This window comes from Pecten maximus, chromosome 19 (genome assembly GCF_902652985.1).
Source record: "Pecten maximus chromosome 19, xPecMax1.1, whole genome shotgun sequence".
Lineage (NCBI taxonomy): Eukaryota > Metazoa > Mollusca > Bivalvia > Pectinida > Pectinidae > Pecten > Pecten maximus.
Genome location: NC_047033.1, coordinates 19049905 through 19066065, shown reverse-complemented (window position 1 = coordinate 19066065; position 16161 = coordinate 19049905). Strand labels below are relative to the sequence as shown.

General features: G+C 39.2%; 1 protein-coding gene across 4 annotated transcripts in view; it reads right to left on the bottom strand.

Annotated features, from left to right (window-relative positions):
• LOC117317332 (oxysterol-binding protein-related protein 3-like) overlaps window positions 1-16161 on the bottom strand; it is a 103925-nt gene that overhangs the window by 63666 nt on the left and 24098 nt on the right. For all 4 annotated transcript variants that reach the window (XM_033872130.1, XM_033872131.1, XM_033872133.1 and 1 more), the window contains one exon: window positions 5308-5466. In XM_033872130.1, coding sequence (XP_033728021.1) covers window positions 5308-5436 — 129 coding nt within the window. In that variant the 5' untranslated portion in view covers window positions 5437-5466. The remainder of the gene's footprint in view (window positions 1-5307; window positions 5467-16161) is intronic.

Genomic DNA, 16161 nt, shown 5'->3' with positions numbered 1-16161 from the left:
TAATAGCGGAGTTTTTCCTCTACCTTTTTAAGGTTAGGGAACTAGCTCCTAGCACCATTCGAGGCTATCGTTCAGCCTTAGCCAATGTCTTTTCATTTCGGGGTCGTTCAGATATTGGAACATGTTCCACTCTCTCTAATCTCCTCAGGTCTTTTTCGTTGGAGAAGCCTAGGGTAAGAATCTTGACACCCCAGTGGGACTTGGCTTTAGTTTTGGACTCTCTTACAAGGTCTCCTTATGAGCCTTTGGCTTCTGCTTCTATAAAGTTCCTTTCATGGAAGACTGTTTTCCTGATTGCACTTGCCTCAGGTAGGTGGAGAAGTGAAATACATGCTCTTTCTTCTTCTCCGTCATGTCTCAGGTGGTCACGGAACTATTCCCTAGTGACCCTTCCTTCTTGGCAAAAAACCAGATTCCCAATTTTTCACCAGATCCTATCAAGATTCCTGCCTTAAAGGCCGTCTCTGGTTCCAATGATCAGGATCTGTTACTTTGTCCTTGTAGGGCTTTGAAGTTTTATCTTGATAAAACTAAGGGGGGGCGGCAGGGTCCTAGACCTCGGCTGTTCTTGCCCATCAAGGCAAAGCAGTCTGATATATCTTCTCAGACTATTTCCAGGTGGATCTGTGAAACTATTCAGAAAGCCTATGAGGGGTCTACTGCAGAGACTCGTGACAGTGTTCGGTTAGGGCACATGAAGTTAGGGCTCTATCTGCCTCTTGGGCTTTTCTCAATGGAACCTCATATGACGAGGTCATGGCATCTGCCTTTTGGCGAGGCCGCAACACCTTTGCAGACTTCTATCTGCGTTCGCTGTCCTCCCATGCAGATGGGTTGTATTCTCTGGGTCCTCTTGTTACTGCTCAGTCAGTCACTTGTCCCCCAGTCAATCCTTAGGGAGGTTCCATTGCCGTTTCTGTTTTTAAAGAGTTTTATTGCAAATATCCCAGACCCTTAAGGGGTTTTTAACTGATGTCCTTGTTGCTGTCTTTTCAAGAGGTCATTGTCCTCGAAGACTCCTCTACGGTAAGACAAATTCGCTATTATTTATATGGTGGTGAGCTATTATTGAAATAAACTTGAGGTTTTTGTAGTAAAACCAATGTTTATGATATAATACTCACCACCATATACTAGAGTTCCCACCCTCCTCCCCTTGTCTCCTCATCCAATTTATTTGGTTGCGGAAGTGAGGTTTTGGGTCATGCGCGGTGCGTTCATATCGGGCATTAAGGGTCCTCTCACGGGATATTTATTTTCTTTTTTGTTATGCAAATTATGGGCTGCCGGAGGCGATACGCTATTATTTATATGGTGGTGAGTATTATATCATAAACATTGGTTTTACTACAAAAACCTCAAGTTAGCCCATGTAGTACCAATCCCATGAGAGGATTCAACTTGTTGGAAAGTCCTGGATCTATATGATACCTATAGCTTATAGGCACCTTTATATTATGTAGGTAGAACTGTATTAACATGGGGGCCGAATACAACAACATGTGTTGTGTACCTCCCAAATTGAAGCTGTATATATATATTGTTAGTGTGCAGCTGAAAAGCCCTGGTGTTATTCTCGAGATACTACACCTACAAATCTTTTTCTGTACTTTACCACTTTCTCAGTGAAAATATTAAACAGAATAATCATTGAAGGGGCATGTACATGTATTATGGAAACTGTTATTAAAAATTTCAAACATGTATTACTGGTAAATGAAATCTCAAATTGAAATAAATTAGAAATTAAAATTCAATTTAAAAGGTCTAATATAAATGGAATTAAGTATAGCAGAGAAAATGTTATGATTCATAAATTAATTTTGACAATGAAATGAAATTTTAATTAATACTGTATTCATGCATCATGAATAAAGCTCCCTCCCCTATAGTTCAGTATAAAAGTTTGGGGATTCAAGCTCATTTGTGAATCACTTTACTTTACTATTCTAAAATTGATGATTTCTGCAAAAATGAAGAAAGGATTTATTTGAGGAGAGGTGCTTATTTGCAGATAAACATGCAACTGGGGCAATTAAAGCAATTTTAACAAATTAATAGATCTAATTTTTTGTATCTATAATGCAGAGTACATAATGCAGCCAGATAGGTTTTTATGTAATACAACCAGAAAACTTAATGACAGATTATTTTAGGATAAAATATCTCATGCATCATATCCATTAAAATATCTAATGAATTCGCCATAACATATATCATATAAAATACATCTGTGATAATTTGATTGAAACTGCAAATCTAAACTCACGCCATCATAAAACAGCAGAGATCTAGAGGTTTCAGAAATCTGTTAAACAAAAGTATTTATAAATTACTCCATATCAAACATATAATGACAGTAGGATTATAGATAGAGGTTACACAACAATTGGTAACTGTTGTAAATGATATTTCTCAAAAAATACAAAAAAACAGCAGCTTAAGCTAAATTAATAGAAATATATATATAATTTAATTACTACAAACACAATTGCGAACTACTTTTTATGTGTTATCATTTCCACTGCGAAGTGAAATTCGAAGTTCATCATGTCAGCCAATTAAAGGGCTTTTACTGTTTGAACCCTATAAAGTGTACCGAGGTTTATTTTAGTTTATTTTGTTTAACGTCCTATTAACAGCCAGAGTCATTTAAGGACATGCCAGGTTTTGGAGGTGGTGAAGCAAAACCGTGATATTTCTTCTCGGTTGGGTTTTTATTATGTCAATCCGGATATACGATTCGGTTTGGTTCAGTAATTTAGAAATTTTCCACAAGTCAAAGTCGGGATGAAACTGCTTTTCTGATTGGATGATAATTATTGTTAGGCAGCATTTCAATTAGTAACCACACGTAAACCAGTATGGTGGCCAATACGCCGGTTTTGTTGACAGATTTACCAATAAAATTAAAGGACTCGCCAGCTAAATTCCGAGGATTGGCAGTACTTTGGTTTCAAAGCAGAAATTTATCGTAATGTATCGTACCACCATTAAATATTATATAAATATAAACTTTATTCATTTTACAACTATTGCAAAACAAGTTATATCAACTTATATCAAACACACTTGTTGGCCGGGATGGACTATGCACTATACACTATACACTATGAACAATTGCACATCCACACTCACTTTCACGCATTTAATAAGAACATGCTATATATACATATATCACAAATACTGTGGGAGGAAACCAGAGTACCCCGGTAAAACCCATGGTGTCGGGCATTCGTTTTCACGTCCGATCGGGGAATCAAACGCCGGCTGCCTAGCTAGGTGAAAGGCATTGGTGTGTTACCACTGTGCCACCTGACTACCTGTCATATCATGATAAGTATCGTATCATGAGCATGGCGTATGTCGTCTATAAACAGAGAATGTTACATATAACCAGAAACATACCAGCTAGAGTGATCATGCTTTTAATTAAATGAATGAGATATTTTTTATGACCCCTCTCACCTAGACAGAACACCAATAACCTACCACTGTATATATCCTACAGGGAGAGGACAACAGATCCTGGATAATTATTACCAATCCTAGTCACGTAACCTACCGGTATCTAACTAAAATCACCTGGCGAATGATACCTGTAAGTTGTTTGGAGTTATAACCTGACGAATGATACCTGTATCTTGTTTGGAGTTATATAAACACCATTTTCCTTTCTTGATTCACTCAAGAGTTTTGTTGTCGTTAATCAGCTTCTTTTGAATTGGTCTGTGAAGAGTCCCCTCTAGCATGCTCTTATATAAATCACTTAAGTGTTATCCTCTCTTGAATCGCTCAAGAGTCTCTAGATATTCTAGCCTACTCTTAAATTACTTAGTAATACTTTCCTCTCTTGAATCGCTCAAGAGTCTCCAGATATTTTAGCCTACTCTTAAATTACTTAGTAATACTTTCCTCTCTTGAATCGCTCAAGTCTTTCCTAGCCTACTCTTATAACTTATTTCCATAACTAAATAGTCATAGTTAAGGTTATATTCCAACTAAGGTTCTCTGGAGTTTGGCAGATCAAGCTTCTGGATCTTATTTTTTTTAGAGAGAGATATGGTAGTTGTACCCTACCTGTCCCAGCTAAAAATAGTAACAGCGATATGACCTTGACCCAAAAAATCCTTAAAGTCCAACTTGTCTGAGATATAATAGTCCTTTATCATTGTGAGTAATTTGACCAAAATCTCTCAAGGAATAAAGGCGCTAGAATGCTGACAAACTTTGGTGTTATGTACGAGACAAATGTAGAGGAAACCTATAGTCTCCTCCCCCCCCCCCCCCCCCCCCCCCCCCAAGTCTCCCCAATAGGGGATTAATTAGCTGGATAGTTTTCATTTAAGATTATATTTTTATAAGTGAGTTTAGTATTGAAGTGAGTAGCTCCTGATACACCAAATATATTTTCTATGAAACATACCTCTACCTTTTAAATATCTTGTTAACTGTTTCTGATGTGTTAGTTGTAAGTATCATTTAATAAATCTGATTACATTAGGTTTTTACATTACAATTTTAGGTAAATCCAAAGAAGAATTTGCTTTTTTATTCAATCGGAGATTTCCCCTATAAACTTCATCTATTTTACAACAACTGCAAAACAAGCTATATTAACTTATATTAATCAGTCTCTTCGGCCTTGATGGAAGCACACAAAGGTTCTTTATGTGGGAGTAAACTTGATCGAGTACCCATGTAGATCAGGGAATCAAACCCTGGGTAACCCATATGAAAGGTCAGTGTACCATCTTGCACCACCCAACCACTTAATTTCAAATTTGATATACCAGGTAAAACTAGAAAATGTATGTGAAGACATAAATGCCCCTGCTGCCAATTGATACCACAAAACACAGTTTGGTGAGGATCGTATCAGCAGTTCCTGAGATTAGCTAGTTACATTGAATCGGGACCAGACAGGATGGGATGTGATGCGACGGGATGGAACTGGCAGACATCGGTAACACTATATGCCCTCCCATTTCATGGCCGGTGCAATGTTTCAAGACCAACTGGTCACTTCGTCAAGCTTTGACCGACTGTGTGAGCAAAAGTCATGTTTACCTGTATGTCTATGTGACGGTAAATATGTATTATCGCTAGACGATGGGACATATCCTCTATTCAACACAGTGTGTACACTCTTATTTCGATAGACGAAATGTCTATCGTAAGCATGATTTTCGCTCACAGTCAGTCAGAGCTTGACAAAGAGACCAGTCGGCCTTGAAACATTGCAATGACACTCAAACGCATTAATTGTTACGTAACCTGAAAATCTACCCAACTGTTTGACCTTACCGATTCACTGTCGCTGTCACTATGTCGGAAATGTTTTCGTTTTTCCTCTGCGGTCGAGAGTTTTTTCCTCACCACCACTGGTGAATTCTCCGGTGCTGGATTCCGCCCCCCTGGGTTCTCACCCGACATTCTGCTCACTGGTACATCTCACAAACTCACCTGTAAAAGACATTCAAAGTTGAAAACAATGTTAATTCCTGCAGATTGGTTGTTTTTTTTTTCAATGACAAAAATATATTTCTCCAATGCTTTCAATATTTATGTTAAGTTCAAATTTTCGCATTTCATTTATTTTAACAAAAGGATCGACCTTGGCCATGTAACTCTAAAATTGTAACTCATATTTAATGGTATTCCCATCAATGACAAAATCAAATTTTCAGATGATTTTGTGTAAACATTAATGTTGACCTTGGAATTCTGAAAAATTTGATGTAACAACCAGCGACCGATGTTAGGGAAATAGTTCAGGGATCTATAGATAGGTCGCTGAAGGAAAGTTCTATAGCCACCAGTATCAGGGAAACAGTCTCGAGATCTTTAGATGGGTCGCTGAAGGAAAGTTCTATAGCCACCAGTATCAGGGAAACAGTCTCGAGATCTATAGATGGGTCGCTGAAGGAAAGTTCTATAGCCACCAGTATCAGGGAAACAGTCTCGAGATCTTTAGATGGGTCGCTGAAGGAAAGTTCTATAGCCACCAGTATCAGGGAAACAGTCTCGAGATCTTTAGATGGGTCGCTGAAGGAAAGTTCTATAGCCACCAATATCAGGGAAACAGTCTCGAGATCTTTAGATGGGTCGCTGAAGGAAAGTTCTATAGCCACCAATATCAGGGAAACAGTCTCGAGATCTTTAGATGGGTCGCTGAAGGAAAGTTCTATAGCCACCAGTATCAGGGAAACAGTCTCGAGATCTTTAGATGGGTCACTGAAGGAAAGTTCTATAGCCACCAGTATCAGGGAAACAGTCTCGAGATCTTTAGATGGGTCACTGAAGGAAAGTTCTATAGCCACCAGTATCAGGGAAACAGTCTCGAGATCTTTAGATGGGTACGACGCTGAAGGAAAGTTCATGTGGATTCTTTATACACAACTCAACAAACAGTATGAAAGTTCAAAAATTTATTGAATGGAACCAATTACTTGTTCAGGCTCATATTAATTATAATTTTTTTTTTGGCATTCTTAGGGGCTGCTCATTCTTACAACTAAATTACATCAACACAACTTACAATATTACATAATTAAATTTGACTCACTTCTAAAACAGATAAACCTAAACAATTAAAATACTAATGATACTAGTGGGGCAGGCAACCCCCGAGCTTGAGCGATTACAAGCTTAGCTAGCTATGACTGGATAAAGAAGGAGAGATTCCTAGCTTGAGCGATCTCAAGCCACCGAGTAAGCAGGAAGCTGCATGTAGCACTGGCGGCTCTGCTAAGACTGCTTCAGATGGGGCAGCCCCCGATCTTGAGCGATCCCAAGCTTATCATCTACATAAGAAATAGGTACACAAAACATAATATAATGAATTACAATTCCAAATTGAAAGAGGTTACATATGAACAAGAGGCCCATGGGGCCTGTATCGCTCACCTGGTTGGATTAGACCAAATGTCAAAATAATGTTCATATTGAATTTGTTTTATTTGTAAATCTCTAACAATGCTATATATGGTTATAGTGTGGGAATCCGAACTGCTTTAAAGATTAATAAAGTCCAGACTCTCTAAAGGTCTGAAAGACCTCAGGAATTGTTTTTAGAACATGCATGTATTCATCACTTTATAACTAGTAGCGATTTAAAGGAATTACCTCTATTTCCCCTATTGGGCCCCGCCCTTTTGGCCCCTTTGGGGTCAGAGCCACCATTTATGCAAAATCTGTTCCCCTTCCCCTAAGGATGTTTCTGACCAAATTGGGTTCAAATCCATTCATAACTTTATGACAAGTAGCGATTTGAAGGAATTACCTCTATTTCCGCTATTGGGCCCCCGCCCCTTTGGCCCCTCGGGGGTCAGAGTCACCATTTATGCAAAATCTGTTCCCCCTTCTGCCAAGGATGTTTCTGACCAAATTGGGTACAAATCCATTCATAACTTTATGACTAGTAGCAATTTAAAGGAATTACCTCTATTTCCCCTATTGGGGCCCCGTCCCTTTGGCCCCTCAGGGGTCAGAGCCACCATTTATGCAAAATCTGTTCCCCTTCCCTCAAGGATTTCTCTGACCAAGTTGGGTTCAAATCCATTCATAACTTTATGACTAGTAGCGATTTAAATGTATTACCTCTATTTCCCCTATTGGGCCCGCCCCTTTGGCCCCTTTAGGGTCAGAGTCACCATTTATGCAAAATCTGTTTCCCTTCCCCCAAGGATGTTTCTGACCAAATTGGGTTCAAATCCATTCATAACTTTATGACTAGTAGCGATTTAAAGGAATTACCTCTATTTCCCCTATTGGGGCCCCGTCACTTTGGCCCCTCAGGGGTCAGAGCCACCATTTATGCAAATCTGTTCCCCTTCCCTCAAGGATTTCTCTGACCAAGTTGGGTTCAAATCCATTCATAACTTTATGACTAGTAGCGATTTAAAGGAATTACCTCTATTTCCCCTATTGGGCCCCGCCCCTTTGGCCCCTTTGGGGTCAGAGCCACCATTTATGCAAAATCTGTTCCCCTTCCCCCAAGGATGTTTCTGACCAAATTGGATTAAAATCCATTCATAACTTTATGACTAGTAGCGATTCAAAGGAATTACCTCTATTTCCCCTATTGGCCCCGCCCCTTTGGCCCCTCGGGGGTCAGAGTCACCATTAAGGCAAAATCTGTTCCCCTTCTGTCAAGGATGTCTCTGACCAAGTTGGGTTCAAATCCATTCATAACTTTATGACTAGTAGCGATTTAAAGGAATTACCTCTATTTCCCCTATTGGGGCCCCGTCCCTTTGGCCCCTCAGGGGTCAGAGCCACCATTTATGCAAAATCTGTTCCCCTTCCCTCAAGGAAGTTTCTGACCCAATTGGGTTCAAATCCATTCATAACTTTATGACTAGTAGCGATTTAAAGAAATTACCTCTATTTCCCCTATTGGGCTCCGCCCCTTTGGCCCCTCGGGGGTCAGAGTCACCATTTATGCAAAATCTGTTCCCCTTCCCCCAAGGATGTTTCTGACCAAATTGGGTTCAAATCCATTCATAACTTTATGACAAGTAGCGATTTGAAGAAATTACCTCTATTTCCGCTATTGGGCCCCGCCCCTTTGGCCCCTCGGGGGTCAGAGTCACCATTTATGCAAAATCTGTTCCCCTTCTGCCAAGGATGTTTCAGGCCAAATTTGGTCAAAATCCAATGAGAACTTCTTGACTAGTAGCGATTTAAAGGAATTATCTCTATTTCCCCTATTGGGCCCCGCCCCTTTGGCCCCTCGGGGGTCAGAGTCACCATTTATGCAAAATCTGTTCCCCTTCTGCCAAGGATGTTTCTGGCCAAATTTGGTCAAAATCCAATAAGAACTTCTTGACTAGTAGCGATTTGAAGTAAATGTTGACGGACGACGGGCGGACGACGGACGGAGGGACGGACGACGGACGGACGACGGACGCTGCGCCATGACATAAGCTCACCGGACCTTCGGTCCAGGTGAGCTAAAAAGTAACCGAATGAGAGCCGGCCCAAGCCGTAGGAGACACCGATTCCAGGCAAAACACTCAAAAGTTCCATAAGTCAATTAGAGTTGTTGCGACGAATTATAAGCAATTAGGACAGAATGATGATGAAAAAAAACTCTGCTGCTACGAATAACCACACTACTCGAGACTGAATGCAGGGAGGGGGCGCTACCCCTCAACGTAATTTCATTGGTCAACCACGTCACGTGATCAAAGGCGCGAGGTTAGAAATAGATACTTATTTGCATAAGACTACGACAGGGTTTTTCAATGTTGTGTATAAACAAATATTTAGTTAACCAAATATACATTATAGCAAATGATGTCAGGGAAACAGTTCAGATATCCACCGATGTCAGAATAGTCTAGAGATCTATAGATGGGTCACTGAAGGAAAGTTCTATAGCCACAAATGCAATTATTCTCTCTGTCACAGGCCGTATGTCAAAGTCAATGATCTGATGTGTCACGGGCCGTATGTCAAAGACAATGATATGATGTGTCACGGGCCGTATGTCAAAGGCAATGATCTGATGTGTCACGGGCCGTATGTCAAAGGCAATGATATGATGTGTCACGGGCCGTATGTCAAAGTCAATGATCTGATGTGTCACGGGCTGTATGTCAAAGACAACGATCTGATGTGTCACGGGCCGTATGTCAAAGGCAATGATCTGATGTGTCACGGGCGGTATGTCAAAGACAACGATCTGATGTGTCACGGACCGTATGTCAAAGTCAATGATATGATGTGTCACGGGCCGTATGTCAAAGTCAATGATCTGATGTGTCACGGGCCGTATGTCAAAGGCAAATGATATGATGTGTCACGGGCCGTATGTCTAAGTCAATGATCTGATGTGTCACGGGCCGTATGTCAAAGTCAATGATCTGATGTGTCACGGGCCGTATGTCAAAAACAGTGATATTATGTGTCACGGGCCGTATGTCAAAGGCAATGATCTGATGTGTCACGGGCCGTATGTCTAAGTCAATGATCTGATGTGTCACGGGCCGTATGTCAAAGACAATAATATGATGTGTCACGGACCGTATGTCAAAGTCAATGATCTGATGTGTCACGGACCGTATGTCAAAGGCAATGATCTGATGTGTCACGGGCCGTATGTCAAAGTCAATGATCTGATGTGTCATGGGCCGTATGTCAAAGTCAATGATCTGATGTGTCACGGGCCGTATGTCAAAGTCAATGATCTGATGTGTCATGGGCCGTATGTCAAAGGCAACGATCTGATGTGTCATGGGCCGTATGTCAAAGTCAATGATCTGATGTGTCACGGGCCGTATGTCAAAGTCAATGATCTGATGTGTCATGGGCCGTATGTCAAAGACAATTATCTGATATGTCACGGACCGTATGTCAAAGACAATTAATGATCCTCTCTGTCATAGATCATATTCATGAAAGTTTGGGAGATCTTGATCACCTCCCATCAGAAAACGACTACCAGTAAAATGATTCATATATGATCAAAACATTTTTACTGCATGATCATTCACAGTAACACTGGTTTTGTATCTGTCCATCCAAAGGTCCTATTCCTGAACAATATAGCAAGTGTCTTGCAAGATGGTTGTGGTTTGATTTTCATAATCAGATGTAAAATGATATCTGCAGTCACCTGCCCAATTATCTGTTCCAAAGTTGATAATATTTGGGAATAACATAAAAGTGATACATTTATACATATAATAGCTCTCTAGGTCTGGGAAGTTATCTGAAACCTGGACTTACAATTAATGTAACAGGTAAATGTAGTACAGTGGTATAGAAGATTCATGTTCTGTTGATTCCCTAGAAACCATATTTTCCAGTGTTAACGAGTACAATGTTGATTCCCTATAGAAGCCATATTTCCAGTGTTAACGAGTACATTGTTGATTCCCTATAGAAGCCATATTTCCAGTGTTAACGAGTACATTGTTGATTCCCTATAGAAGCCATATTTCCAGTGTTAACGAGTACAATGTTGATTCCCTATAGAAGCCATATTTCCAGTGTTAACGAGTACAATGTTGATTCCCTATAGAAGCCATATTTCCAGTGTTAACGAGTACATTGTTGATTCCCTATAGAAGCCATATTTCCAGTGTTAACAAGTACAATGTTGATGCATGATTCCCTAGAAGCCATATTTCCAGTGTTAACGAGTACAATGTTGATTCCCTATAGAAGCCATATTTCCAGTGTTAACGAGTACAATGTTGATTCATGTTCTGTTGATTCCCTATAGAAGCCATATTTCCAGTGTTAACCAGTACAATGTTGATTCCCTATAGAAGCCATATTTCCAGTGTTAAGGAGTACAATGTTGATTCCCTATAGAAGCCATATTTCCAGTGTTAACGAGTACAATGTTGATTCCCTATAGAAGCCATATTTCCAGTGTTAACGAGTACAATGTTGATTCATGTTCTGTTGATTCCCTATAGAAGCCATATTTCCAGTGTTAACCAGTACAATGTTGATTCCCTATAGAAGCCATATTTCCAGTGTTAACGAGTACAATGTTGATTCCCTATAGAAGCCATATTTCCAGTGTTAATGAGTACAATGTTGATTCCCTATAGAAGCCATATTTCCAGTGTTAACGAGTACAATGTTGATTCCCTATAAAAGCCATATTTCCAGTGTTAACAAGTACAATGTTGATTCATGTTCTGTTGATTCCATATAGAAGCCATATTTCCAGTGTTAACGAGTACAATGTTGATTCCCTATAGAAGCCATATATCCAGTGTTAATGAGTACGTACAATGTTGATTCCCTATAGAAGCCATATTTCCAGTGTTTACCACACAATTCCCCACCATCCCAATGCATGTCAATGTGTTGTGTCATCATTTGACTCCAGGGCCCGAATCTCTCGCTGTCTGTCATGTGTAGTCAAACTAATTACCTGTACACTAATTAAGCTGTAACCATGGCAACATGACAGTAAGCCTTTCCTGTTATCAACAAAATCATCCACTCCATCTCCACAGCTGAAAGTTTGTGATAAAACTAAATATTTTAGGATCCAGGTAAGAAATCATCACAGCCTAGATATTGAAATGGTCACCATGGTTACCTGGTACATGAGAGACATAGTGACCTGCATTTGAAAACTCCATTAAATTCTACGGTCTATAACATCTGATTCCAACAATATCAATTAACACGTGGATATGTATATAACAGATTACTTCTAACATCATAAACATAGCGAAAGTCTAACCAGTATACTGTAATACCTGTATATGGGCCATTTTTATCCAAAAATGCAACTCCCCATCAACCGAAAAAAATCTCCTCCAGTGTATTCTAAATCATCACAAGTACAGATTCAACCATGAAAGAAAAAAAACCATCTTTGGTGTTAGCAGATTCCAAGCAAGAGTACATAACTTTAACTTGAAGTGGTTTTAGAAGCCTAAGGTGGCAATAAGGTTAGTATCAAGAGTTCCATAGCCAAGCATGAGAGAACACTTAAATAGACTTCATGTACTTTAACATAAGGAAGAGTCACTAACAGTCACATTTCATCTTCTCTTCAATACCCTGATGAATACCCGTGGCGGCCATTCAATCAATAAGGATATTGGCCAGACGATTCTATATATGTACCCTCACATCTCACTATTGTAGCTGTACAATATATAGCTGTCAAGGTATTTGGGGTTTGTTTTGGTACATTGAAATTTTAACAAATCTTAGCAATTAACTGGACTGAATTTATACAGCTTGATTTGTAATGATGAATCGATTTGGCATAATCACAGAAATAACTGTAGACTTTTCTATTGTCATCCTTACTCGAACTTTTCTGTTGTCATCTTTACTGGTTCTTTGTCAGTTTGAACTTTTCTATTGTCATATTTATTGGTTCAACATCAGTTTGAACTTTTCTGTTGTCATCTTTACTGGTTCTTTGTCAGTTTGAACTTTTCTAATGACATATTTATTGGTTCAACATTAGTTTGAACTTTTCTGTTGTCATCTTTGCTGATTCTTTGTCAGTTTAAACTTTTTTATTGTCATCTTTACTAGTTTAACATCAGTTTAAACTTTTCTATTGTCATCTTTACTGATTCTTTGTCAGTTTAAACTTTTCTATTGTCATCTTAAATAGTTCAACATCAGTTTGAACTTTTCTATTGTCATCTTAAATAGTTCAACATCAGTTTGAACGTTTTTATTGTCATCTTTACTGGTTCTTTGTCAGTTTGAACTTTTCTATTGTCATCTTTACTAGTTCAACATCAGTTTGAACTTTCTATTGTCATCTTTACTGGTTCTTTGTCAGTTTGAACTTTTCTAATGACATATTTATTAGTTCAACATTAGTTTGAACTTTTCTGTTGTCATCTTTATTGGTTCAACAACAGTTTGAACTTTTCTAATGACATATTTATTGGTTCAACATTAGTTTGAACTTTTCTATTGTTATCCTTACTGGTTCTATATCAGTTTGAACAGTTTCTATTGTCATCTTTATTGGTTTTTGGAGAGTTTGAACTTTTCTCATCATTTAATTTTCATCATGAAATTTTCTTTAATTTTGACATATATTGACAAATTTTGACTTTGTACTTTTCCCTCCTGATCAGTTCCAAAATCTAACAGGCAAAATATTTTATCAAAGCAGTAAGATGATCTTTAAAATAAAATTTGGGAAATATATCCACTGACTGAATTAAAAACTAACAAATCTTAAAATCAAGAATGCTGTTGGTCTTCCATTTCTACAATGCCTTGTTTCTACAATGCCTGGAAGAGATGACATTATCCAGAATCCATTCTACTAGCTGTGACCAAATTGCCCTAACATCACAAGACATTGGAAATATAAGCCATGGCCAGCTAAAAATATAGTAGTTCTAATTTAAGAACCAACAATTCTGAAACATCTGATACAGTCAATGTGCTAAAAATACCAGCCATGGTATATATCAATAGGTAATCAATACAATGTTGAAATATCAATTCAATTCATTAACATTTCTGATGTTCTGTACAGTAATCAACAGTCTGATATCTTATTGGCCTATAACATCACAGGATACTGAGGTCTACTGTATACATCACAGGATACTGAGGTCTATACATCACAGGATACTGAGGTCCACTGTATACATAGGATACTGAGGTCTATACATCACAGGATACTGAGGTCCACTGTATACATCACAGGATACTGAGGTCCACTGTATACATCACAGGATACTGAGGTCTATACATCACAGGATACTGAGGTCTACTGTATACATCACAGGATACTGAGGTCTACTGTATACATCACAGGATACTGAGGTCCACTGTATACATCACAGGATACTGAGGTCCACTGTATACATCACAGGATACTGAGGTCTACTGTATACATCACAGGATACTGAGGTCCACTGTATACATCACAGGATACTGAGGTCCACTGTATACATCACAGGATACTGAGGTCTACTGTATACATCACAGGATACTGAGGTCTACTGTATACATCACAGGATACTGAGGTCTACTGTATACATCACAGGATACTGAGGTCTACTGTATACATCACAGGATACTGAGGTCTACTGTATACATCACAGGATACTGAGGTCCACTGTATACATCACAGGATACTGAGGTCTACTGTATACATCACAGGATACTGAGGTCTATACATCACAGGATACTGAGGTCTATACATCACAGGATACTGAGGTCTACTGTATACATCACAGGATACTGAGGTCTACTGTATACATCACAGGATACTGAGGTCTACTGTATACATCACAGGATACTGAGGTCTATACATCACAGGATACTGAGGTCTACTGTATACATCACAGGATACTGAGGTCTACTGTATACATCACAGGATACTGAGGTCTATACATCACAGGATACTGAGGTCCACTGTATACATCACAGGATACTGAGGTCTACTGTATACATCACAGGATACTGAGGTCTACTGTATACATCACAGGATACTGAGGTCTACTGTATACATCACAGGATACTGAGGTCTATACATCACAGGATACTGAGGTCCACTGTATACATCACAGGATACTGAGGTCTACTGTATACATCACAGGATACTGAGGTCTACTGTATACATCACAGGATACTGAGGTCTACTGTATACATCACAGGATACTGAGGTCTACTGTATACATCACAGGATACTGAAGTCTACTGTATACATAGGATACTGAGGTCTACTGTATACATCACAGGATACTGAGGTCCACTGTATACATAGGATACTGAGGTCTACTGTATACATCACAGGATACTGAGGTCCACTGTATACATCACAGGATACTGAAGTCTACTGTATACACAGGATACTGAGGTCCACTGTATACACAGGATACTGAGGTCTACTGTATACATCACAGGATACTGAGGTCTACTGTATACATCACAGGATACTGAGGTCCACCGTATACATCACAGGATACTGAGGTCTATACATCACAGGATACTGAGGTCCACTGTATACATCACAGGATACTGAGGTCTACTGTATACATCACAGGATACTGAGGTCCACTGTATACGTCACAGGATACTGAGGTCCACTGTATACATCACAGGATACTGAGGTCCACTGTATACATCACAGGATACTGAGGTCTACTGTATACATCACAGGATACTGAGGTCCACTGTATACATCACAGGATACTGAGGTCTATACATCACAGGATACTGAGGTCCACTGTATACATCACAGGATACTGAGGTCTATACATCACAAGATACCGAGGTCTACAGTATACATCACAGGATACTGAGGTCTACTGTATACATCACAGGATACTGAGGTCTACTGTATACATCACAGGATACTGAGGTCTAATGTATACATCACAGGATACTGAGGTCTATACATCACAGGATACTGAGGTCCACTGTATACATCACAGGATACTGAGGTCCACTGTATACATCACAGGATACTGAGGTCCACTGTATACATCACAGGATACTGAGGTCTACTGTATACATCACAGGATACTGAGGTCCACTGTATACATCACAGGATACTGAGGTCCACTGTATACATCACAGGATACTGAGGTCTATACATCACAGGATACTGAGGTCTACTGTATACATCACAGGATACTGAGGTCCACTGTATACATCACAGGATACTGAGGTCTACTGTATACA